The sequence below is a fragment of the Coregonus clupeaformis genome, chromosome 24, assembly GCF_020615455.1.
Source record: "Coregonus clupeaformis isolate EN_2021a chromosome 24, ASM2061545v1, whole genome shotgun sequence".
Taxonomy (NCBI): domain Eukaryota; kingdom Metazoa; phylum Chordata; class Actinopteri; order Salmoniformes; family Salmonidae; genus Coregonus; species Coregonus clupeaformis.
Genome location: NC_059215.1, coordinates 39,433,753 through 39,461,383, shown reverse-complemented (window position 1 = coordinate 39,461,383; position 27,631 = coordinate 39,433,753). Strand labels below are relative to the sequence as shown.

Genomic DNA, 27,631 nt, shown 5'->3' with positions numbered 1-27,631 from the left:
CTCTCTCTCTCTCTCTCTGGCAACCACAACTAATCACTCTACTCTCATGGACATCCCTGAACTCATTCATCTGTCTGTTTTCTCCCTCCTTTAAGACAGTAGATTTGCTCATAGAGATGACTGCATGCTCTCCTTTCCCTTTCTGTATCCATCCCTCTGTTTCTGAACTACTTTCATGTTCACATCCCTTTTTATTTCTCTCCTCCCTCTATTGTCTCTGGCCAACCGAGGCCCGAGGGGAGTGATTGACAAGAAGGCAGGGTAGGAGAAGTGAAGAGCTTTGATAGGAGGAGATGCAAAGCAAGGCTGGTGGACTGTCAGGTGGCTAAAATATGTCGGCAGAGCTCCACCCTGTGGATATGTTGGTGTACTGCACAACTGCACAACCCCTGCCTAGTTCTAGTCAAGACTCTAACTCATTGGCTGTGGGGAATGGGTACATACACACACACTCATGCACACACATACACAACTTGTTTTCAAACTGTAATAACCAGTCTATTCCCAGAAATGGATTGCATCATAGCATTGAATCATGTTGCACCAGAAATCTACACAGTCAGATCGTAATCTGTGTATGCATTTACTCACAGATATAAAAGAGAATGGTTAATCAACTATGGGAAATCAACTAGGCTTCAGTGCTGTAAACATATGGCCTCTTCCTTCTATTCCCCTACTAGATTGGTAAATAAAACAGATGTTAGAAACAGCTGATTCCCCACATAACGGCAGACAGTGTAACACTGAACGTAGTGTCACACCCTGCAAAACCCTGTCTGCCTCAAGAGGTTTGGTCTGACGTCAGAAAACCTTGTCCCAATCAGAAAGACTCGTTTTACATTGCAAAACATTTTGCTACAGTGTGCCCTAATGAATAGGAGCCATGGCGGCTGTGTTGGGAGGGCAAACAGCTGCAGCCGTGGAGAGCTCCAAGGCCAGCTGTTCCTGTCTCATTATAGGGGGTCAAAAGGACACCAGTGGAGGGAAAAAATAATCACTCAATTTTACATACAGAGAGCATAGATGATGAGGAGAGGGCTGAACCACCAATTATTCTCTATAGTCGTCAATGTGGGTAAGTTTCTAATTGCGTGGCCCCGGTGTCCATTTTAATCGCCTAGGGTGAACTTGAGCATCCACATCTTTTTATATTAGCGCTATGATGGGGGAAACTATCTGATATGGCCTACAAATGAATTATACTCATAACCAACTATTTCCGTACTCCCCAGGCATTATTCAACCATTTACAGATTTGCCCCGTAACTCATTACACTTAACAAGAACAACAAATAGCTGCACCCGGTGCTGCAATGTGGTACATATCCAAACCTTAACAAACATCTTAACACACACAGCAGCGGGGTCACTGAGGTCAACACTCATTTATTGATCCAAGTTGAAAATATATTGACCCGATGCACCGTTGACAAAAACATTGTGGGAGAGAGAGTGAGAGTCTGTGTGTGTGAAGCTTGGGTCACGATCAACACACAAACGTACACAATACTAATAGTCCAAGATATGGCACAGAGTGACAATGGTGAACTGGGATCTGGGACAGTACAGTATAGTACTTTGGCACAGGAGAAGTACTGTGGTGGTGGTGGTTTGGTCCATGGCACATATATCATTCCATATACTGTACAGCTGCACTATATGTATAATACTGACACAGCCAGTTCCAGTGAAATATATATCATTTGTATTATTCAAGTAGGAGGGGAAGGGAGAAGGGGAATGTAAAAGGCTCATGGTGGCCAGGAGCAATATCTAGTGATGAGGGCGGGGCAGTGCTTACAGTGTACATGCAGAGTCTGTGTAAATACTGTATCTATGGCTCTAGGGTATTGTTTGTTAGTGGAATAGTGTCTATGGTATCATATAAGGGAAGACTGAAGATGGGTAGATGTTCATTGGTTAAAAGGCAGTGAGTGTCTATGGTAGGGGCTGTATCTGTGGTACATCACAGAGATACTGGTGATACGTCTGGGGAGACCAAGACTTCACAAAGGGGTGCAAATGATCTATACGGTTTATTTGATCAACAATAAATAGAGTGGGTACAACACAGGGTGTATGTCACATATACATAAGTATGTGAGGACTACACAGGGTTTAAATTGTGTGTGTGTGTGTGGGGTGGGGGGGGATAAAAGCCTATTGCTAGCTACAGTACAGTACTACCTTTGGGCAGTAAAAGTGACATTTATATGTGTATTTCATGTAGGGGATAGGCTAGTGATAAGTTACGGCAGTTATTGGGCCTTATATTTGGGGCAGTTCATGGGGCTATAGTTGGAGTATTTGGTGGCATTTGTAGGGGCTATATCTGGCGCTACAGTTGGGTTATTTGGGGGCATTTGTAGGGGCTATATCTGGCGCTACAGTTGGGGTATTTGGGGGCATTTGTAGGGGCTATATCTGGCGCTACAGTTGGGATATTTGGGGGCATTTGTAGGGGCTATATCTGGCGCTACAGTTGGGGGTATTTGGGGGCATTTGTAGGGGCTATATCTGGCGCTACAGTTGGGGTATTTGGGGGCATTTGTAGGGGCTATATCTGGCGCTACAGTTGGGGTATTTGGGGGCATTTGTAGGGGCTATATCTGGCGCTACAGTTGGGGTATTTGGGGGCATTTGTAGGGGCTATATCTGGCGCTACAGTTGGGGTATTTGGGGGCATTTGTAGGGGCTATATCTGGCGCTACAGTTGGGGTATTTGGGGGCATTTGTAGGGGCTATATCTGGCGCTACAGTTGGGGTATTTGTGGCTATAGCTGCTGGATGGGAGGAAGGTGAAGAGTATCCAGCGCGCCATGGTAGAGCTCTCTCAGTGCTCTCAACAACTGCAGCCGACAGAACATCTGATTGAAGAGGTGAGGCAATGGCTCCTGTAGAGAAGGGAAGAGAGGGGGAGAAAGAGAGAGAGACAGATTGAGGTTAAACGTTATGGACTGAACTACGTGGGAACTTGAATCAGTTTAAATCCAATCAGCTGTGCTGTCTGCCAGTACAACATGTTTTCAGGCCTGGTATATTCACCTCCCCCCTTGGCATTTTTCCTATTTTGTTGCCTTACAACCTGGAATTAAAATGGATTTTTTAGGTGTTTGTATCATTTGATTTACACAACATGCCTACCACTTTGAAGATGCAAAATATGTTTTATTGTGAAACAAACAAGAAATAAGACAAAAAAAACAGAAAACTTAGTGTGAATAACTATTCATCCCCCCAAAGTCAATACTTTGTAGAGCCACCTTTCGCAGCAATTACAGCTGCAAGTCTCTTGGGGTATGTCTCTATAAGCTTGGCACATCTAGCCACTGGGATATTTGCCCATTCTTCAAGGCAAAACTGCTCAAGCTCCTTAAAGTTGGATGGGTTCCGCTGGTGTACAGCAATCTTTAAGTCATACCACAGATTCTCAATTGGATTGAGGTCTAGGCTTTGACTAGGCCATTCCAAGACATTTAAATGTTTCCCCTTAAACCACTTGAGTGTTGCTTTAGCAGTATGCTTAGGGTCATTGTCCTGCTGGAAGGTGAACCTCCGTCCCAGTCTCAAATCTCTGGAAGACTGAAACGGGTTTCCCTCAAGAATTCCTGTATTTAGCACCATCCATCATTCCTTGAATTCTGACCAGTTTCCCAGTCTCTGCCGATGAAAAACATCCCCACAGCATGATGCTGCCACCACCATGCTTCACTGTGGGGATGGTGTTCTCAGGGTGATGAGAGGTGTTGGGTTTGCGCCAGACATAGCCTTTTCCATGATGGCCAAAAAGCTCATCTGACCAGAGTACCTTCTTCCATATGTTTGGGGAGTCTCCCACATGCCTTTTGGCGAACACCAAACGTGTTTGCTTATTTTTTTCTTTAAGCAATGGCTTTTTTCGGGCCACTCTTCCGTAAAGCCCAGCTCTGTGGAGTGTACGGCTTAAAGTGGTCCTATGGACAGATACTCCGATCTCCGCTGTGGAGCTTTGCAGCTCCTTCAGGGTTATCTTTGGTCTCTTTGTTGCCTCTCTGATTAATGCCCTCCTTGCCTGGTCCGTGAGTTTTGGTGGGCGGCCCTCTCTTGGCAGGTTTGTTGTGGTGCCATATTCTTTCAATTTTTTAATAATGGATTTAATGGTGCTCCGTGGGATGTTCAAAGTTTCTGATATTTCTTTATAACCCAACCCTGATCTGTACTTCCCACAACTTTGTCCCTGAACTGTTTGGAGAGCTCCTTGGTCTTCATGGTGCCGCTTGCTTTGTAGTGCCCCTTGCTTAGTGGTGTTGCAGACTCTGGGGCCTTTCAGAACAGGTGTATATATACACTGAGATCATGTGACAGATCATGTGACACTTAGATTGCACACAGGTGGACTTTATTTAACTAATTATGTGACTTCTGTAGGTAATTGGTTGCACCAGATCTTATTTAGGGGCTTCATAGCAAAGGGGGTGAATACATATGCACGCACCACTTTTCCGTTATTTATTTTTTACATTTCACTTCACCAATTTGGACTATTTTGTGTATGTCCATTACATGAAATCCAAATAAAAATCCATTTAAATTACAGGTTGTAATGCAACAAAATAGGAAAAACGCCATGGGGGATGAATACTTTTGCAAGGCACTGTATGTGTCAAACAATAGGGGGAAAAACTGAAAGCACGAACCACCTCATTTAACCATGGCAAGGTGACTGGGAATATGGCAGAATACAAACAGTGTCGTTCCTTCCGCAAGGCAATCAAACAGGCAAAACGTCAATATCGAGACAAAGTGGAGTCGCAATTCAACGGCTCAGACACAAGACGTACAGTTGAAGTCGGAAGTTTTCATACACCTTAGCCAAATACATTTAAACTCTTTTTTTCACAATTCCTGACATTTAATCCTAGTAAAAATTCCCTGTCTTAGGTCAGTGAGGATCACCATTTTATTTTAAGAATGTGAAATGTCAGAATAATAGTAGAGAGAATGATTTATTTCAGCTTTTATTTATTTCATCACATTCCCATTGGGTCAGAAGTTTACATACACTCAATTAGTATTCGGTAGCATTGCATTTAAAATTGTTAAACTTGGGTCAAACGTTTCGGGTAGCCTTCCACAAGCGTCCCACAATAAGTTGGGTGAACTTTCGCCCATTCCTCCTGACAGAGCTGGTGTAACTAAGTCAGGTTTGAAGGCCTCCTTGCTCGCACACGCTTTTTCAGTTCTGCCCACAAATGTTCTATAGGATTGAGGTCAGGGCTTTGTGATGGCCACTCCAATACCTTGACTTTGTTGTTAAGCCATTTTGCCACAACTTTGGAAGTATGCTTGGGATCATTGTCAATTTGGAAGACCCATTTGCAACCAAGCTTTAACTTCCTGACTGATGTCTTGAGATGTTGCTTCAATATATCCACATAATTTTCCTTCCTCATGATGCATTCTACTTTGTGAAGTGCACCAGTCCCTCCTGCAGCAAAGCACCCCCACAGCATGATGCTGCCACCCCCCTGCTTCACGGTTGGGATGGTGTTCTTTGGCTTGCAAGCAGCCCCCTTTTTCCTCCAAACATAACGATGGTCATTATGGCCAAACAGTTCTATTTTTGTTTCATCAGACCAGAGGACATTTCTCCAAAAAGTACGATCTTTGTCCCCATGTGCAGTTGCAAACCGTAGTCTGGCTTTTTTATGGCGATTTTGGAGCAGTGGCTTCTTCCTTGCTGAGCGGCCTTTCAGGTTATGTCGATATAGGACTCGTTTTACTGTGGATATAGATACTTTTGTACCCGTTTCCTCCAGCATCTTCACAAGGTCCTTTGCTGTTGTTCTGGGATTGATTTGCACTTTTCGCACCAAAGTACGTTCATCTCGAGGAGTCAGAATGCGTCTCCTTCCTGAGCGGTATGACGGCTGCGTGGTCCCATGGTGTTTATACTTGCGTACTATTGTTTGTACAGATGAACGTGGTACCTTCAGGCGTTTGGAAATTGCTCCCAAGGATGAACCAGACTTGTGGAGGTCTACAATTTTTTTCTGAGGTCTTGGCTGATTTCTTTTGATTTTCCCATGATGTCAAGCAAAGAAATACATCCACAGGTACACCTCCAATTGACTCAAATGATGTTAATTAGCCTATCAGAATCTTCTAAAGCCATGACATCATTTTCTGGAATTTTCCAAGATGTTGAAAGGCACAGTCAACTTAGTGTATGTAAACTTCTGACTCACTGGAATTGTGATACAGTGAATTATAAGTGAAATAATCTGTCTGTAAACAATTGTTGGAAAAATTACTTGTGTCATGCACAAAGTAGATGTACTAACCGACTTGCCAAAACTATAGTTTGTTAACAAGAAATTTGTGGAGTGGTTGAAAAACAAGTTTTAATGACTCCAACCTAAGTGTATGTAAACTTCCGACTTCAACTGTATTTGGCAGGGTTTATAGACAATCACGGACTACAATAGGAAAACCAGCCACGTCGCGGACACCGACGTCTTGCTGCCAGACAAGCTAAACAAGTTCTTTGCCCGCTTTGAGGATAACACAGTGCCACCGACACGGCCAGCTACCAAGGACTGTGGGCTCTCCTTCTCCGTGGCCGACGTGAGTAAGACATTCAAACGTGTTAACCCTCGCAAGTCTGCCGGCCGAGATGGCATTCCTAGCCGCGTCCTCAGAGCATGCGCAGATCAGCTGGCTGGTGTGTTTACGGACATTTTCCGTCTCTCCCTATCCCAGTCTGCTGTCCCCACATGCTTCACGATGGCCATCATTGTTCCTGTACCCAAGAATGCAAAGGTAACTGAACTAAATGACTATCACCCCGTAGGACTCACTTCTGTCATCATGAAGTGCTTTGAGAGACTAGTCAAGGATCATATCACCTCCACCTTACCTGTCACCCTAGACCCACTTCAATTTGCTTACCGCCCCAATAAGTCCACAAATTATGCAATCGCCATCACACTGCACACTGCCCTATCCCATCTGGACAAGAGGAATACCTATATAAGAATGCTGTTCATTGACTATAGCTCAGCATTCAACACCATAGTACCCTCCAAGCTCATCATTAAGCTTGAGGCCCTGGGTCTCAACCCCGCCCTGTGCAATTGGGTCCTGAACTTCCTGACGGGCCGCCCCAGGTGGTGAAGATAGGAAACAACATCTCCACTTCGCTGATCCTAAACACTGGGGCCCCACAAGGGTGCGTGCTCAGCCCCCAACTCAATCATCAAGTTTGCAGACGACGCAACAGTAGTAGTCTTGATTACCAACAACGATGAGACAGCCTACAGGGAGGAGGTGAGGGCTCTCGGAGTGTGATGCCAGGAAAATAACCTCTCACTCAACCGCAGGGCTCTCCAGAGGGTGGTGTGGTCTGCACAACGCATCACTGGGGGCAAACTACCTGCCCTCCAGGACACCTACAGCACCCGATGTCACAGGAAGGCCAAAAAGATCTTCTAGGACAACTACCACCCGAGCCACTGCCTGTTCACCCTGCTATCATCCAGAAGGCGAGGTCAGTACAGGTGCATCAAAGCTGGGACCGAGAGACTGAGAAACAGCTTCTATCTCAAGGCCATCAGACTGTTAAACAGCCATCACTAGCACTGAGAGGCTGCTGCCTACATACAGACTTGAAAATCACTGGTCACTATAATAAATGGAACACTAGTCACTTTAATAATGTTTACATACCTTGCATTACCCATCTCATATGTATATACTGTATTCTATTCTATCTATTGCATCTTAGCCTATGCCGCTCTGACAATGACATTGCTCATCCATATATTTATATATTCTTATTCCATTCCTTTACTTAGATTTGTGTGTATTAGGTTTTTGTTGTGGAATTGTTAGATATTACTTGCTAAATATTGCTGCACTGTCGGAACTAGAAGCACAAGCATTTCGCTACACTCGCAATAACATCTGCTAACCATGTGTATGTGACCAATACATTTTATTTTATTTGATCACACATGCAAACATATATTTAATTCTACATACTGCGAGACACATGCTGTAACAGTGCACTGTCCACTAACTCTAACCTAATTTAACTACCCCCATGCTCAACACAGACAGACAGACATAGCGGTAAAATTACTGAGCGCTTACCCCAAGGACGTGGACTCTGTTGTAATAGGAGCTAAAATCCTTACTGAGGGACACCAAGAACTTGCAGATCTGGGACACACATTGCACACACATTAAACATACATTATATGAGCATTCATTCACCTAGATCAACTAGGGCAGGGACGATACCTTGGAGTGGATTAAAGTGGATTAAACTTCTTTAGGAAAACAGCCCTAATGTTCGAAACAAACGTCATTATGTTGTCATCCAGTGACATTTATTAATTTTCCAAGCTATAGCAAACAATATGTTACATACAGCAGGTTTTTAAAGGACCAAAGAGTTTGGCCTGCCCTCGTGTTTCCATTTTTGCTATCAACTGATATTTCAATACACTAAAATATATCCTTTTAAACCTCACCTGTTCAGTCTTCAGGTTGACTCTGGCCCCTCCTCCATCACACTCCAACGTCTGTCCTGATTGGTCGAGAAGCTCAGAGAATGGAATGAGGTAATTGAACAGAAGAAGCCACTCCCCCTGTGAAACAGGAAGATAGACACCATGACTGTGTAGAACAGTGTCTAGAGGACCTAAGTAAAAATTAAACACAGATATCTGGGCCCATATTCACAAATTGTCTCAGAGTAGAAGTGCTGATCTAGGTTTAGGTCCCCCCCAGTCCATATAATGATGACCTAAAAGGTCAAACTAATCCTTTATCTGCACACCTACTGTGGGCCTACCTCTTCTTTTAAAGCTGAGAAGTCCAACTGGGAGCCCTCTGGGATTTCAGGGTAAAGTCCTGTGGGAGGCAAATACAGGGGAACTGAACATGCAGCATCAGAATAAACACATAGTACAATTATGTTTATATTGCTTGGTGTGGACTAGTACTCATATACAACATGGTAGTTTGTGGTCTTGTGTGGCTCAGTCGGTACTTGCAACGTCACCGGTTGTGGGTTCGATTCCCGCTGGGGCCACCCACACATAAAATGTATGCACACATGACTAAGTCGCTTTGGATAAAAGCTTCTGCTAAATGGTCTGTCTATTATTATATATTGGTAGTGTTTGCGTATGTACAACCGTGTGGTTCAGTTGGGTGAGGAAGTGCTAGATTGTGGTTGGACTACAAATATACAGTACGTGTTAACAGTGGATAAGCCAGTCACGTCTGCTAAATGACCATAATCGTATGCATCATCATCATGTTGCTGTGCATGTCTCACCCTTCTCCACGCCTCGCTCGTAACTGTCAAAGAGGGTGTGCAGCCGAGCACAGTTGTACATGACGAAGACTCCGCCTCTGGGGCCTTTGGTGGACACACTGCCTTCCCTCTGCACGTCCAGAGTGACCTGTGTGTTAAAACAGTTGCCAGTCAGCTCTGACTCAACACAACACCAGCCAGGCACAAACCCCCTGGAGAGCAAGGTAGGCCAGCACGCTACAGAGCCACACACACATGATTATTGGTGTGCACAACTGTGCACACACACTGCTCCTAAGACTCACCGGGCTCATATGGACCGTTGAGAGCAGCTCAAACCTCACCGTGGCTGAGGTCATGACCTTGATGATGTCATCCCAAGTATGGCCTGGAAAATGATTTGGAGTTGTAATAGAAGTATTAAGTCCAAGGAGAAGAATCACATACCCTAATCATACAAATCAGTGCCATATAATATATGTCTCTGATACACATTAAACGGCACACACACGCTACAGACAAATTGAGCACACTCACCTTCGACTTGTTCTCCGTACTTCATCTCTGAGGCTTCCTTCATCTGCACTCTTCTCAGTCTATAGGACAGGGTGAACAAAGACCCGATGAGACACAGACATGCAGTGGCTCGAGGAGATCTGAATAGACTACATTTGAAATCTGAAGATTGCATTTGAGATCTCAAAAGACTACCTTCGAGCAGACGGCGGAGCACAGTGATATACTTAGGTGCTGGGAATAAAGAGAAATCAAATGGATAAAACTAGATGTAGTTCTTACTGAAGATACTGGGCCGCACTGAGGTGAGTTCCAGGAGTCTTCACTGGTCCACAAACTAGATACCTCTGAGAAACAGAAAGAGGAAAGAGGGAAAACTGGTTCACTCATAATGTATTTGGTTGCAGCCAGGATAGGTTGAGAGACTGTTTTGTGGATGCATAAAGCAATATTGTCAATACCGTCAGATTTTGTTTTACACATTTTTTTATTTAAATTTTTAGTAATTTAGCAGACCCTCTTATCCAGAGCAACTTACAATTAGTGCATTCATCTTAAGATAGCTAGGTGAGACAACAATCCATCACAATCGTATTAAGTACATTTTCCCTCAACAAAGTATTTATCAGCAAAGTCAGTGCTAGTAGGAAAAGATGAGTGGCTTTTATCTTTCATTTGCGCCGTGAGAGTTATTTAAAGCTGCGCTATGAAATCAAACCAGCATTTCCTGGTTGCTAAAATTCTAATAGTTCGCCTAATTTCTGTTTAATGTGACAAAACAAGCAAGTATAGTGTAGAGAATCATTGTACAGTCTACACCGCTGTGAAATATATTTTCCATAACCAAAATTATTGTATTTTCAGCTGTTTGAAGCTGATGTACAAAACCAAAAGTAAAAGACGCAAAAACAAACCTTAAGAACGGGAAGCATAGAAATAGCGCACATAGAACAGAACTACTGACAGATCTATAACCCCCCCCCCCCCAAATGAAAGATAAAAGGCACTCATCTTTTCCTACTAGCACTGAATTTGCTGATAAATACTTTGTTACATATTTTAGCTTTAAGATACGCTTCAAAGAGGTAGGGTTTCAGACGTTTTCAGAAGATGGGCAGGGACTCCACTGTCCTTACTTTAGGGGGAAGCTTGTTCCACGATTGGGGTGCCAGGACAGAGAAGATCTTTGACTGGGCTGAGTGGGAGCTGCCCTCCCGTAGGGTTGGGTGGGCCAAGAGACCAGAGGTGGCAGAACGGATGGCTCAGGTTGGAATGTAGGGTTTGAGCATAACCTGGAGGTAAGGAGGGGTAGTTCCCCTTGCTGCGCCGTAGGCAAGCACCAGGGTCTTGAAGATGATGTGAGTTTCGACGGGAAGCCAGTGGAGTGTGCGGAGGAGCGGGATGACATGCAAAAACTTAGGAAGGTTGAACACCAGGCGGGCTGCGGCATACTGGATAAATTGCATGGGTTTGATGGCACAAGTGGGGAGCCCAGCCAACAGAGATTTGCAGTAGTCTAGACGGGAGATGTCAAATGCCTGGATTAGGACCTGCGCCACATCCTGTATGAGGAAAGGTTATACTCTACAGATGTTGTAGAGCATGAACCTGCAGAAGCGAGTCACTGCTTTGACGTTTGCAGAGAACGACAGGGTGTTGTCCAAGGTCACGCCAAAGTTATTTGCACTCTGGGAAGGGGACACAGTGGCGTTGTCAACCATGATGGAGAGGTGTTGGAGCGGGCAGGCCTTTTCCCGCGAGGGAGAGCAGCTACGTTTTGTCAAAGTTGAGCTTGAGGTGGTGGGCCGACATCCAAGCTGAGATGTCTGCCAAGCACGCAGAGACGCATGTCGCCACCTGGGTGTCAGAAGAGGGGAAGGAGAAGAGTAGTTGAATGTCATCCGCATAGCAATGATGTGAGGATATGACGGAGCCGAGTGACTTGGCATGAAGAGAAAAGAGGAGAGGGCCTAGAACCGAGCCCTGGGGGATACCAGCAGTGAGAGCACGTGGTGCAGACACAGATCCTCTCCACGCCACCTGGTAAGAGCGACCTGCCAGGTAGGATGTAATCCAGGAGTGTGCAGTGCCTGAGACGCCCAACCCTGAGAGGGTGGGAAGGAGGATCTATTGGTTCACGGTGTTGAAGGCAACGGATAGATCTAGGAGGATAAGAACAGAAGAGAGAGTGTCAGCTTTGGCAGAGCAGACAGAGAGAAGAGTGGTATCAGTTTAGTGAGCTGCCTTGAAGCTTGACTGGTTAGGGTCAAGAAGATCTTTCTGAGAGAGATAACAAGAGAGTCAGAGAGAAAAAATGAAGAAAAAAACACTGTTTTGGAAAGAAAAGGAGAAGGGATGTCGTTTTTGACGTCAGAGGGGTCGAGTGTTGGTTTCTTGAGGAGAGGAGCGGTTCTGGCCATCTTAAAGTCAGAGGGGAAACAGCCAGTGGTCAGGGATGAGTTGATGAAGGAAGTGAGGAATGGGAGAAGGTCTCCAGAGATGGTCTGGAGAAGGGACGAGGGGATGGGGTCAAGTGGGCAGGTTGTTGGGTGGCCGGACATCACTGGTCGCAGGATTTCATCTGAAGAGAGAGGGGAGAAAGAGGTCAAGACGTAGGGTAGCTTTGTGTGAGTGGGACCAGTGGGCTCAGTAGTGAAACCTTTTTTTCTAAGTGGTTGAGGGAGGAGGTGGAGGATTAAGGAGGGAGGAGAAAGTGGAGAATAGTTTCCCAGGGTTGGAGGCAGAAGCTTGAAATTTAGAGTGACAGAAACTCTGTAGGCATCGGCAGATCAAATCAAATCAATTTTTATTTGCCACATGCGCCGACTACAACAGGTGTAGACATTACAGTGAAATGCTTACTTACAAGCCCTTAACCAACAATGCAGTTTTAAGAAAAAAAGTGTTAAGTAAAAAATAGATAAGTAAAAAATAACAAATAACTAAAGAGCAGCAGTAAAATAAAATAACAGTAGGGAGGCTATACACAGGGGGTACCGGTACAGAGTCAATGTGCGGGGGCACCGGTTAGTCGAGGTAATTGAGGAAATATGTACATGTGGGTAGAGTTAAAGTGACTATGCATAGATTATAAACAGAGTAGCAGCCGCGTAAAAGAGGGGGTGGGGTGGGGGGGATAATGCAAATAGTCCGGGTAGCCATGATTAGATGTTCAGGAGTCTTATGGCTTGGGGGTAGAAAATGTTAAGAAGCCTTTTGGACCTAGACTTGGCGCTCCGGTACCGCTTGCCGTGCGGTAGCAGAGAGAACTATCTATGACTAGGATGGCTGGAGTCTTTGACAATTTTTAGGGCCTTCCTCTGACACTACCTGGTATAGAGGTCCTGTATGGCAGGAAGCTTGGCCCCAGCGATGTACTGGGCCGTACGCACTACCCTCTGTAGTGCCTTGTGGTCGGAGGCTGAGCAGTTGCCATACCAGGCAGTGTTGCAACCAGTCAGGATGCTCTCGATGGTGTAGCTGTAGAACTTTTTGAGGATCTGAGGAACCATGCCAAATCTTTTCAGTCTCCTGAGGGGGAATAGGCTTTGTCGTGCCCTCTTCACGACTGTCTTGGTGTGTTTGGACCATGATAGTTTGTTGGTGATGTGGACACCAAGGAACTTGAAGCTCTCAACCTGCTCCACTAAAGCCCCGTCGATGAGAATGGGGGCGTGCTCAGTCCTCTGCTTTTTCTCTTTTACGCTGCTGCTACTCTGTTTATTATTTATACATAGTCACTTTAACTCTACCCACATGTACATATTACCTCAATTACCTCGACTAGCCGGTGCCCCCGCATATTGACTCTGTACCGGTACCCCCTGTATATAGCCTCCCTACTGTTATTTTATTTTACTGCTGCTCTTTAGTTATTTGCTTTCATTTTTTTACTTAACACTTTTTTTATTTTACTTTTTATTTTTAAAAATTGCATTGTTGGTTAAGGGCTTGTAAGTAAGCATTTCACTGTAATGTCTACACCTGTTGTATTCGGCGCATGTGGCAAATAAAATTTAATTTGATTTGGAATCAGGAGGATAGAATTGTGGTCAGATTTGCCAAATGGAGAGCGAGGGAGAGCTTTGTACGCGTCTCTGTGTGTGGAGTAAAGGTGGTCTAGAGTTGTTTTTCCTCTGGTTGCACATTTAACATGCTGGTAGAAATGAGGTAGAACGGATTTAAGTTTCCCTGCATTAAAGTCCCCGGCCACTAGGAGCGCTGCCTCTGGATTAGCGTTTTCCTGTTTGCTTATGGCCTTATACAGCTCATTGAGTGCAATCTTAGTGCCAGCATCGGTTTGTGGTGGTAAATAGACAGCTACGAAAAATATAGAAGAAAACTCTTGGTAAATAGTGTGGTCTACAGCTTATCATGAGATACTTCGAGACTTCCTTAGTATTAGATTTTGTGCACCAGCTATTGTTTACAAATATACACAGACCACCATCCCTTGTCTTACCGGAGTCAGCCATTCTATCCTGCCGATGTAGCGTATATCCCGCTAGCTGTATGTTATCCATGTCGTCGTTCAGCCACGACTCGGTGAAACATAAGATATTACAGTTTTTTATGTCCCGTTGGTGGGATATTCTTGATCTTAGGTCGTCCATTTTGTTTTCCAATGATTGTACGTTGGCTAATAGGATTGATGGAAGAAGCAGATTACTCGCTCGCCGTCGGATCCTTACAAGGCACCCTCAAGAGTAAGGACTTGGTACTTGAATCAGTCATCAAAATTTTTTATTGGTGCACCCAGTGGTGAAAGTAGATTTAATTTCTTCCCAGTACAGGACTTCCTATGCATACACACGCTTGAATGGGCTTAACAGTAACAACATGTCATTTAACTGTAAAAATGTATTACCTTTTAATGGGGCGTGAACACAACCTTTCCATCTTTGTTTTAATTATTGTGATAGTCTCATGTTTTACCGGTACGCCGTACCGGCACTATTTATTTTGCCGGTACTCCGGACCGCACCGGCTTACTTTCACCCCTGGGTGCACCTCTATTGGTTAGTATGGTGAAGTACAGATCACCATTATGTGGTAGTTAATGTGTTGTTGTGTCAAACAAACCTGTGTCACTGTTGCACCGCTGGCTCTCCATAGCATCGCTATCTGCTGCTGACGGAACTCATCCTGACAGGAAGTGACATGTACCACGGTTGCCGTGGATACCTAGGTCAATAAGAGATGTGATAACCAAACATGAGACGTTATTGTAGTACACGGCCATAGATATTTACATTTTACATTTTAGTCATATAGTAGTACTATAGTAGTACACGGCTAAAGCTTGATGTTTAAAGCGTTGGGAATAGAAAGCTTGACTCACTGTGCAGTCTGCAGTAGCCCTGTCCAGTTGGGCCAGATGAGACACACTGTCTCTTTGCACTGAGGAAAAATCACATGAATTATGTTACAGACAGTTCTTAAGTCAAATCTATAATAGACTGTTAAGCTATGGAGGTTTTATTTCCCTAGGCTATATTACAGTTTCATATCTAAAGGCGTCATATTATAGACTTAGTTCCATATGAGACAATTTCATTGTATTGAACAATTTGACCCTAACATTCTGTCTGTGCCAATTTATGTGTTAATCACAGGTTAACACATGTTTCAAACAAATCCCCAGGTCCTAACCTAGGTCAAGGATCAAAGGTCCTTCATGTCTTACCTGTACAGGTGCCCAGGCTGGGGTCATACCCTGGCAGTTGCTCCTCCTGAAACACCCTCTTCAAGTTCACCCTGAGCATCCCCCACTCCTTCTCCCCCTCCATCTTCTTTCCTTCACTCTCTCTCCTTCCTCCATCTGTCTCCTCGCTTTCTTTGTACGGGGAATTTTGTAAAGCCTCCAACATCTTCTCCTCCCTCTCGTCATTGGTCCAGCTGACCGGCACTGACGGCCAATCGACACCAAGTATTCGGAGGAAGACGATAATGTCGCTATCTTCTGGCAGCACAGGGCAGCAGGACACAGTAAACCTGAGAAAAACAGGGATGTTACTAACACTGATATATGATATGGTGATAATGCAACACCCTCTATCTACGCAGTCTATACATATTTAACCAAGCTGGCACATATTGCATGAACATACACAACACGGATACATACAATGTACTGGACAGTGACATAATGTCAGACCAGTTATCAAACCATATCCTAACTCACCCCTGTCTCCTCAGTAGTGCCCCAAAGTGGTCAGTCAGCAGCACGGTGCGTAGTTGCCCCAGCGTGAGTGTGTCGGGGGAGGGTAAATTCGGTTTGGGGTGCAGGGCGGGGCAGTTGAGCACCACACACCCCTGTCTCTGGCTAGGAGGCTTCAGGTACGCCGACACTCCACTCAGGACCTTCTGAAACGCAGCAGTCCGGTTGACCCGCACCCTCAGCCCCTCTCCCATGACCTCCCCCCCAGCCACAGGGAGAACCCCACTCCCTCTCAGGGACAGCACTCTACCCATCACTGCTGGGGGAACCTAGACACAAACACAGAAACACATTACACTTACATACTGTCCATGGATAGCAGACAGTTCTTCTAAAATTCAAAGACATATACACTATCAAACTATCAATCACACAGTCAAAAACAATATTGCAGTAGTAGTAGCCTTCTGCCTTCAGTAATGTAGGCCTAATTTTCCTACTGCATGACTCTGGTAGTGTCCCCAGCTCAGACGTTGCTGACGCATGCCAGATCTTACAATACCTGGATAGGTAATTTATGTATCAGCTAAACACATCATATGATATAGCAATCTGGTGCCCGATGACGTGGCACGCAACCATTGGTTGCAACGTCTGAGCAGGGAAGGCAACCAGGCAACTATTTTGGCAGACTTTGCATGCATCAACCAATGGTTGAGTTCCACATCATCGACTGACAGATGCTATGACGTGCTTAGCTGATACATAAAGATGTAAGATCTAGCATGCGTCATCAACGAGATTCCACAGCCACAAAGCCAAAATTGTCTACATCATAAAAATGTATGAAAACAAAAATGTGCTTTTTGGTCTTAATTTAAAGTTAGGCATAACGTTAGCAGTGTAGTTAAGGTTTGGGTTAAGGTTAGGTTGAAAATCACATTTTAAAAAGAGAAATTGTACAAATAGGCGGTGTTTATTACTTTGTGGCTGTGACCTCAGCAACGCCTGAGCGATGCCATGTAAATATCGACTCGCGAGACCCCATGTAAAAACATGGTGCCACATTTTGCTGTGAGTGACCCACATTAGATTTGCCAGTCAGGGGTTAATAATTTTTGCCGCAGGGTTTAAATGTTATGTCGATGAGGACAATGTCAACGGTCTCAAATATGAAAACGTATTAATTTAATTTTGTTCACAATCATCAAGTGGATGTTGTTGAAGATAGGTCGGGGTAAAATAATTAGCCTCCACATCTCTCAAGACTCTTCAACCTGTCAAAAATAAAAGCGTGTGCTGTCAACTGTGTGTGTGTGTCTGCCTGTCAACCCATGCGTTATAACCAGTGCACCCAACTGCAAACAATTCAAATGAAAAATATAATCGGGTTCAAGATAATAAAATAATAATATTAAGAAGCTAGCTATCTAGCACACCGACCTGTCCGTCTGCATAAAGCGTATTCAGCACCGTAGTGGGTGACAAGAAGTCCCTGTTTTGGAGATTCTTAGCGCTGCTTTCTTTGAACCAAAGCTTCTCCGGCTCACTCGAGATCCTGTCACCGCTACCCAGACCATTAGCATCGGGAACATTTTCAGGCTCTCTCCGTAGAGCGGAGCCCAGAGCTTGGACGGTACGGGTGATAAGAAACCGTGTCTCATCAATGTTCTCCATCACTAACTCACAACCTGATCATCACTTCAACTGAGCTAAACGGTATCGTAATAATTTGTGTTTATGACAGCTAACTTTTCAAATAGACAAACAATTTGTTCCTCTGCTCTAGTCGATCGATCTCGTATTGGCTGTGAATGACTGCATAATAACCACAATGCGGAACTGTAGAGTGCACATTTTGTTTCCCTGAGTGCCGTTTCCTTGTGAAGCAGGGTAAAAGCGCGAGCTTACTGCGCCATATTGTGTGTGGCAGGGTTGGCTGTTTAGCACAATCTATGAAATTCATAGTAAATTAACTTTCATCAACAATGTTGGTTATTTAATGGTGATTCTGCAACTACGGGCACTTCTATGTCCTCGGAGTGATTTTATTTTATTTTAATTATAATAATTTTATTCTTTATATGTTAAGTTCACACTACAATCATCCCATACTTTTTTAAACACCTCTCTATCAAGTATTTTGTACCTCAATTTCACTGTTTTGCCGTTGTCCCTGACCTAGACTTTTGAGCTTCTACTTTATTTTTCTATGAGAAAACATTATATAATGTGTAATTATTAATGTTATCTACTAGAGAAAGAGTAAATGAAATAAAATCTATATCAATATTTATTGTGAGTATGCCCTTTATATATATTTTTTTTACACAAAATATACCTGTCCTTTGGTAGTGGTGTCATATCCACCACTGAGGAAAAATTCCTCATTAATAAAGTTTTTCCAAGAGAATGTTAATTTAGTTACTATGGAAACACATGGCTGCAGCGGACAGTTGTTCCAGATGTGATGTCCGGAAGTTGAAGAAAAATCGAGGTAAATAGAGCTTGTGTAGAGAATATTTTTATTGTGATTCATTTCCATACAGGCTATAATTTATTTAATTTGTGGTAGAATTTAGAAAAAATTTGTATATTTTATATATTTAGTGTAAACTATATGCTAGCTGTAATACTAGCCAAAGCATGCTAAGCAGCCTTTCATTTTTCTCCAGAAACTGTAGAAGCGTCATTTCCATCACAGTCATTTCCATGACAAACTTAACTGTGGTGGAAAAGACAGAACGTGACGTTTACTTGTAACTTTTTTTTTACTTAAAAAAAACAACTTTAGGCTTATTTAATCAGGTTTTAAATTCATTTAATCTAGAACATGCTCCAAGGTGTGCACAAGTTTGTTTTTAGAAGATACCACATAAAACAGCACAGAGGTCACAGACATATAGAAAAAAATGTATCCTATACGATACCAGGAACATCTGAAAAAAGACAGAGAGAGATACTGGAAGAAAAAAGAGAAGGGAGAAGTGAAATCTATCTCTGAGCTTACAAAGCGAGAACAAAGAAACAAGAGAAGACAATTGAAATGCAACCAACGGAATAGAAGACAGACTTCAAAGAGAACAGTTGCAATGGAGACCTACCTATCAGGCAACACACCACCTCAGTCACCAGATGACTTGCAGCAGAACATGAGGCCAACATACCTGCCCATAACATACCTGCCCATGATGCACGCCCTAATACCCCTTCCTCATTGTCTGCATACAGAGATATTTACATGACAAATGTCAAACTTGATAATGCTTTACGGAAAGCTGAGAAATACAAATAAAAGGTATGATCGACTGATGAATAAACTGGTGAGACAAAATTCCCCAAAGACAAAGACAAAACAGCAAATGAAGGAAACTCCGGAGAACTTGAGAATGATTATATTTTTTCAAAATGCCATCATTGCAGAGTTAAAGCAAAAGTATTTAAAAAATGCGCAGTGCCAAGGACAAACAAGTGGCTTCAAAAAATGCTCAGAGGCATGAGAAAGTATGGCCTGGTCAATGCCGCAAACAGAGAATTTGGATTTTCAGCAAAAGCAATGAGGGCAAATGAAAGCAGGCCATCAAGTCTTCAATACTCAGGAAAAATCAGTGTAAGAGAATTAGCACAGAAGACAAAATCACTAGATTCTATGAACGTGATCACAACAGGAGAGCAACAACAGGGAAAAAGGACACACTAATGAGGAACAAGAAGAAAAAGCAGACGCGCTTCTTGAATGGCACAATTCAGAACCTTTATCAGACGTTTAAGAGGGAATATTCAGAGATTCAAATTTCCTACTATGAATTCTTCAAAAGATGCCCTTTTTGGGTTGTCAAGCCAACAGTCCAGGATAGGGACACATGCCTCTGCAAAACCCACGCCAACCTCCAGTTCATTGAGGACAAACTACAGTATCACAAAGTGATCCGCTGCAGCAACATTGAGAACCTTATAGAGTCTTTGTGCTGTGAGAACCTGAAGAAAGAGTGCATGTATAGAGAGTGCCCCCTTTGCCAAGCAAAAGAGCTTAAAACATCTGACTTTGATGCTGGTGAGCAGACATGTTGGTTTGAGTGGAAAAACAAAGCTGAAGAGAGAGAGAAGAAAAACAAAGAGGGAAACATGGTGAAGTCCAGTAAAGGAAACGGTGTAGCACACTGCAGATTCTACTGGGGGACTTCTCCAAAGGATTGAAAGAGAAGTTGAGGAAACACGTGTACAACATTCGACACCAATACATAAAACTGAGAGAACTAAAAGAGAATCTGGGGAAAGAGGAGATCATTGTGCATATTTACTTTGCAGAGAACTACCTGTGTAAATACACCAGTGAAATCCAGGCAGTTCACTTTGGTGATTCTCACAAGCAGGTGACCCTTCCACACCTGTGTTGGATATACCACAAATTATAGTTTGACTTTGCTCACTGAGCTTGTCTATGCGGCATGACCCTTCTGCTATCCGGGCCCATCTCTCAAAAACACTGGCCTACTTCCTTGAGCTCTGCCCATCAGCTACTGCTGTATACTTTGTGAGTGATGGGCCTACAACCCAGTATAGGTCTAAAAATAATTGATATCTCTCCACCCTTCCCTTTGAAATAGGCTTCCAGAGAGTCACATGGAATTTCCTAGAAACCGGACATGGAAAAGGCCCAGCTGATTGGGTAGGAGCAGCTGTGAAACGAAGAGCAGATGGAATTGTGGCACAAGGCCAGGACCTCCCAAATGGAAGAACTGTATTTGAGGAACTGTCAAAAGATCAGTCAGCTATCAAGCTCTTCTATATCTCAGAGGAGGAGATAGAGAGCATGGAGGCCCTCCTACCGGATCAACTGGAGACAATCCATGGGACAATGAAGATACACCAGGTAATAGTTTATTTTATGTCAAATCTCACATTTGTTATACAAACATATTATCACTACACTATGTGTTACTAGACTATGCTATCATTACATATTTCGAATGTATCTGACTTTCAGAATTTCCTGTGTTTCCAGATTGTTACCGACAGTCCAGGAGAGATAACTTGGAGGATACTCAGTTGCTTCTGTTCCTTTCCACATCACTGCAGCTGTTTCAGCCCACAGACTGTGACTCTGGTTGAAAAAACAGAGGCAGACCAAGATGGAATATCCAACACATCTCACAGCGCCTTCCAGCCCATTGAAGATCTGAGTGAAGCATTGATCAGAAAGTGGTGTGTGCTGGAGTATGATCAGGACGTTTACCCTGGCATCGTGCAAGACTTTCACGCAGAGAGTGGTGCTCTTGTGAAAACCATGAGTCGCGTTGGCCCCAACCGCTTTTTTGGGACGATGAGAGACGACATCATAGGGTACAGACCACAGCATTTGCTTGGACTTGTCCCTGAGCCCCATCCAGTGACCAAAAGGCACATGGAGCTGGATGCCTTGGTCTGGGAGGAACATAGCTCTCGTTCTAAGCCTTAGATACCCCTGGAAACTCACTATACAGTACATACAAAGCAGGACATTAAATAATACATTAAATAAAACATGTGCAGCTCTCAATTAACTCTTCCATCAATATATAGGCGCTAGAAGTTCTAGTTGTTGCATCTAAGTGTAGTCAATGACAAAACATTGTTCTCGTGTTGAAAAGGTGCTAGTTCCAGTGTTTTGCTATTTTACTTTGTCTTATATTAATTAAATGTTTAACAATGGTTGTTGTTCAAAATGTTTGCAATAAAATATTGTTTTAATACGTTTTCTTTTCTTTCTTTTTTTTACATAGATGTCATTTCCACCACACCTTGTCATTTCCATCACAACCCATATTTTTGAGGTAAATTAGTATATTATGTATAATTTACAATGATTTATTTGTTTTAAATAGGGAAATCATATGATTGTTATCATAATCTCACAAAAAGGTTGGGTGGGAATATCTTATTTTTCATGATAAATAAATGATTTCAGCTGTCACCAAGGCAAGTTTATGTTTTCAGGCATTGTGTTGAATTATTAATATTAGGAAAACCTTAACAATCACTTAAAAGAATATTCAGTACAAGTTCATGTACAAATGTATAAGAAATGTGTTATAAATACATTTTATGATATTTCATTTTAAACTAAAATGGATGTTTGATGACGTGATGGAAATGACATGGCTGTCTGAATTCCTGAATAGTACGATCGCAGCCATTATCAGATATTGTTTCTAGACAAATCAAAGACAATTTTAATTCGGGTAAAATGGTGTTTGAATACGTTTTAATTTCTGAAAGCTTGCAGTACAGGCCCCTTACTTTTTTCAATCTTTACTAACGACATGCCACTGGCAAGTGTGTCTATGTATGCGGATGACTCAACGCTACAACAGCGAGTGAAATCATTGCAACACTTAACAAAGAGCTGCAGTTAGTTTCAGAATGTGTGGCAAGGAATAAGGTAGTCCTAAATATTTCAAAAACTAAAAGCATTGTATTTAGGACAAATCTTTCACTAAACCCTAAACCTCAACTAAATATTGTAATAACTAATGTGGAAATTGAGCAAGTTGAGGTGATTAACTGCTTGGAGTAACCCTGTCATTGTAAACTGTCATGGTCAAAACATGTTGATACAACAGTAGCTAAGATGGGGAGAGGTATGTCCATCAAAAAGCGCTGCTCTGCCTTTTTAACAACACTATCAACAAGGCAGGTCCTACAGGCTCTAGTTTTGTCGCACCTGGACTACTGTTCAGTCGTGTGGTCAGGTGCCACGAAGAGGGACCTCGGAAAATTACAATTGGCTCAGAACAGGGCGGCACGGCGGGTCCCTAAATGTACACGGTAAGCTAACATTAATAATATGCATGTAAATCTCTCATGGCTCAAAGGAGAGATTGACTTCATCACTACTTGTTTTAGAAGTGTTGACATACTGAATGCACCGAGGTGTCTGTTTAAACTACTAGCATACAGCTCGGACACCCATGCATACCCCACAAGACAGGCCACCAATGGTCTCTTCACAATCCCCAAGTCAAGAACAGACTATGGTAGGCGCACAGTACTACATAGAGCCATGACTACATGGAACTCTTTCCACATCAGGTAACTGATGCAAGCATTAGAATCAGGTTTTAAAAAACAGATACAAATACAATTTATGGAACAGCAGGGACTATGAAGAGACACACACACACACATGATAAGACACGCACTCTACACACACGTACACATGGATGTTGTATTGTAAATATGTGATAGTGGGAGTAGTGGCCTGAAGGAACACACTAAATGTATTGGGTAAAGTGTTATGAAATGAAATGTCATGTCATGTAATATTTTAAATTGTATATAACTGCCTTAATGTTGCTGGACCCCAGGAAGAGTAGCTTCTGCCTTGGCAGCAGCTAATGAGGATCCTTAATAAATACAAATACAAAATCACTGGGGCCAAACTCCCTGCCATTCAGAACCTCTATAGCAGGCGGTGAAAGAGGGAGGCCCAAAAAATTGTCAAAGACTCCAGCCGATGCACCAAGTCTGTGACCAAAAGGCACCTGAACAGCTTCTACCCCCAAGCCATAAGACTGCTGAACAGTTGATCAAATGGCTACCCGGACAATTTACATTGACCCCTTTTATTATATATCTTAATTGTTTTGCACTGACTCCCTTGTACTGGCTCTATGCACACTCACTAGACTCACACTCCAACACACACACACACACACACACACACATACATAGACACACTTTACATACGCTGCTGCTACTCTGTTTAATATATATCCTGTTTGCCTTGTCACTTCTACTCCTACTTACATGTACATACCGTATTACCTCAATTACCTCAACTACCTCCTACCCCTGCACATTGTCTCAGTACTGGTACTCCTTGTGTATAGCCTCATTATTGTTTGTTTTGTGTTACTATTTCCTTGTTTTTGGGGGGGAAATATTTGTCTTACTTTTTATCTCTGCACTGTTTGGGAATGGGCTCGTAAGTAAGCATTTCACTGTAAAGTCTACACATGTTATATTCGGCGCATGTGACCAATAAGATTTGATTTGACGTATGTAAGAACTAACTGTAATGTAAACTGACAGCACAAACATATCCATGGACATTTTATTTATCAGTGTTCCCAGACAATATAAAAAGTTGATACTGTGAATAAAATCCATTTAGAATTTAGAACACAAAAATAGGGCGACAATACAGGAACACTCTCTGATGATAAATCAATTTACACAATACACTGTACATACAACATCAGCAAAAATAAATAGCACCAAGCTGCTCAGGTCCTAGATAGAAGCTGGTGTCATTCTTTGCTGACACGAAATTCCCGGTGGCTTATAGTGTGTTTGGCAATCCGGGAAAAAACGTGTCATTGAAGAACATCACCTGTTAGTTCTTAAAGTGTCAACTTAAACCACACCACACGGAAAGACACTCACTGAATCAAGTACACCAGGAAGTATTGTTCTCCCTCTGACAGCACTAGAAACAGTCAGACTGTTGGATATTGCAAAATGGGATGGAGACGGAGCCCACATCCAGGTGTTGTTCATAGACACAGCTGCATTATGGGTTCCGTTACCACCCTACCCGCCAACATCACTATTGAGGATCCCATTTCCATTTCACAATTTCTTGGGGTGGAGAAAATACATTGGTCTATCCTGTTCCATTCATATCTTGAAGTCTTGAAAAAACAGTTATATCTGGAGAGAGAGAGAGATAGATAGAGGAAGAGAGAGTGATATATATATATATATAGAGAGAGAGAGAGAGAGAGAGAGAGAGAGAGAGAGAGAGAGAGAGAGAGAGAGAGAGAGAGAGAGAGAGAGAGAGAGAGAGAGAGAGAGGACAGAAAGCCTATTAATGAATCCTCAGAGGCACACAAACACACTTTCACTCATTAATTGAAGTCACCTACTCATCAGGTTTGACGGGAAAGCTAGAGTCTGTCTGATCATTAGAAGAAGAGAACGCAAACAGAAAGGAACAGAAAAAGGATCAATCAAAACAAAAGAACCCGAGAGGGGTATTTTGAAAGTAAGCTACATAAATAGTGAGAAAGGGTTGAATGAGGACAAAAACAGGCGATTCAAAGAATGGAAACAAAGTCCCATTTCTGAAAAGAAAGTTACCGTATATGCTCAGCTCAGATCACCATCAGCTTGCTCCCACTCTGCTGTCACCCTCCTGTCTGCACTACTCTATTTATGAGTCTTCACTTCCTCCTAAATACACAACAAATCTATTTCACTTTCACTTCTGCAGAACAACTGACCATAACTCCTCCTTCGCGCCGTCCCTCCCCCTTTCATTGTCACAACAACACTTATAATCTCTGATTGCTTTAGTACTGTACCACTACCTCCTGCCACTTTCAATAGATTTCTACAGTTGACATAAACTATATTACTTTTTCAACAGATACAATACAAATAGCTCTGTTGCAGTAGTCAAGGTTAAAGTAAGTTGGATGAATCCTTCTTCAGCCTTATGGAGTTGCTAATTGAAGACACCAGTCTGTCTGATCAGGTGGGACAGGTGTGCATGTATGGGACAGGTGTGAGTCCACTGGTGCGTGGCCTGGAAAGTCCGGTGGATTTGGAGGTGTACCTGATCCCCCCCAGAGACCTCATTGTCCTCTCCAAAAAAGGATCATGGTTCTGTGTGTCTATCAGACAGGTAGGTTATAAACCCTAAATCACAGAATGGAATAACACTATTTACACTACATATTAGATTGTATCTGTATGCCTTTAAAATGGTCTCAAGGTAATATTTATTTCATTCAATTCAGAGGTTTTCCATCCCCAACTTTCACCTTAACACTCCATGGCGGCAGGTAGCTTAGTTAAGAGCGTAGTGCTAGTAACCGAAAGGTTGCTGGTTCTAATCCCCGAGCCGACTAGGTGAAAAATCTGTCGATGTGCCCTTGAGCAAGGCACTTAACCGTGATTGCTCCTGTAAGTTGCTCTGGATAAGAGTGTCTGCTAAATGACAAAAAAAACATGAAATACAACATAGATGGCATTTCCCATCAAACCCGGGTTCAAATACTATTTAGGGTATTTCAATTACTTTCTAAGACATTTCAAAGTAATTATTTGGATAAGTTTTTCTTTGAAAATACATGTAATTGATATTGGAATGTTTAAATACACTTGGAAGGTATTGGCATGTATTTGAAAATACTCAAATACACAGAAGTGCATTTTTAAATACAAATATTGAAATACTTCACGCATTTGAACCCAGGTCTGTTCGGTCCTAGGAGTATTTAAAATAATGTATTTGGAAAATAGTTTCAAATAGTAGGCTATTTATAGAACATTATCAAAATGTAAGTATTTCATTTCGGCCACATTATTTGAAAATACTAAAATACACAGAAAAAATATGTTAAATTACAAATACGCATCCACTACCAGTCAAAAGTTTGGATACACCTACTCATTTATTTGTACTATTTTTTTACGTTTTGTGTCAATCAGTTGTGTTGTGACAAGGTGGGGGGTGGGGTATACAGAAGATAGCCCTATTTAGTAAAAGACCAAGTCCATATTATGGCAAGAACAGCTCAAATAAGCAAAGAGAAACAACAGTCCATCATTACTTTAAGACATGAAGGTCAGTCAATCCAGAAAATGTGAAAGGTTCCTCAAGTACAGTCGCAAAAACCATCAAGCGCTATGATGAAACTGGCTCTCATGAGGACCGCCACAGGAATGGAGACCCAAAGTTACCTCTGCTGCAGAGGAGAAGTTAATTACAGTTACCAGCCTCAGAAATTGCAGCCCCAAAAAAATGCTTCACAGAGTTCAAGTCACAGACACATCTCAACATCAACTGTTCAGAGGGGACTGTGTGAATCAGGCCTTCATGGTCAAATTGTTGCAAAGAAACCACTACTGAAGGACACCAATAAGAAGAAGAGACCTGCTTGGGCCAAGAAACACGAGCAATGGACATTAGACCAGTGGAAATGTGTCCTTTGGTCTAGAGTCCAAATTGGAGATTTTTGGTTCCAACCGCTGTCTCTTTGTGAGACGCGGTGTGGGTGAACGGATGATCTCTGCATGTGTAGTTCCCACCGTAAAGCATGGAGGTGTTATGGTGTGGGGGTGCTTTGCTGGTGACACTGTGATTTATTTAGAATTCAAGGCACACTTAACCAGCATGGCTACGACAGCATTCTGCAGCGATACGCCATCCCATCTGGTTTGGGCTTAGTGGGACAATCATTTGTTTTCAACAGGACAATGACCAACACACCTCCACGCTGTGTAAGGGCTATTTTACCAAGAAGGAGAGTGATGGAGTGCTGCATCAGATGACCTGGCCTCCACAATCACCCGACCTCAACCCAATTGAGATGGTTTGGGATGAGTCGGACGGCAGAGTGAAGGAAAAGCAGCCAACAAGTGGTCAGCATAAGTGGGAACTCCTTCAAGACTGTTGGAAAAGCATTGCAGGTGAAGCTGGTGAAGCTGGTTGAGAGAATGCCAAGAGTGTGCAAAGCTGTCATAAAGGCAAAAAATAAATTAAAACCCTTGAATGAGTAGGTGTGTCCAAACTTTTGACTGGTAGTGTATATATCAACCCAGGTCTGTATCTCTACACATAATAAATGACCATTCCAATGACAACAATAACAAAA

General features: G+C 42.8%; 1 protein-coding gene across 1 annotated transcript; it reads right to left on the bottom strand.

Annotated features, from left to right (window-relative positions):
- Window positions 1-1,373: 1,373 nt before the first annotated feature.
- LOC121538157 (DALR anticodon-binding domain-containing protein 3-like) lies at window positions 1,374-17,831 on the bottom strand. Its single transcript, XM_041845951.2, has 13 exons — window positions 17,430-17,831; window positions 16,011-16,315; window positions 15,513-15,820; window positions 15,168-15,226; window positions 14,909-15,010; window positions 10,109-10,173; window positions 9,848-9,906; window positions 9,616-9,698; window positions 9,332-9,458; window positions 8,843-8,901; window positions 8,520-8,636; window positions 8,137-8,205; window positions 1,374-2,897 (listed from the first exon to the last, which is right to left on the bottom strand). Exons 1-13 carry the CDS (start codon window positions 17,661-17,663, stop codon window positions 2,778-2,780), a joined length of 1,707 nt encoding a protein of 568 aa, XP_041701885.2. The 5' UTR covers window positions 17,664-17,831; the 3' UTR covers window positions 1,374-2,777.
- Window positions 17,832-27,631: the final 9,800 nt, after the last annotated feature.

Bases quoted from the DNA above. Each gene is read 5' to 3' on its own strand.
- LOC121538157 (XM_041845951.2), bottom strand. From the start codon at position 17,663: ATGGAGAACATTGATGAGACACGGTTTCTTATCACCCGTACCGTCCAA. The intron at 9,459-9,615 runs GTGAGTCTTAGG...TTTAACACACAG, and splicing joins CAACGGTCCATATGAGCCCG to GTCACTCTGGACGTGCAGAG. The intron at 8,902-9,331 runs GTGAGACATGCA...TGCCTCCCACAG, and splicing joins CGAGCGAGGCGTGGAGAAGG to GACTTTACCCTGAAATCCCA.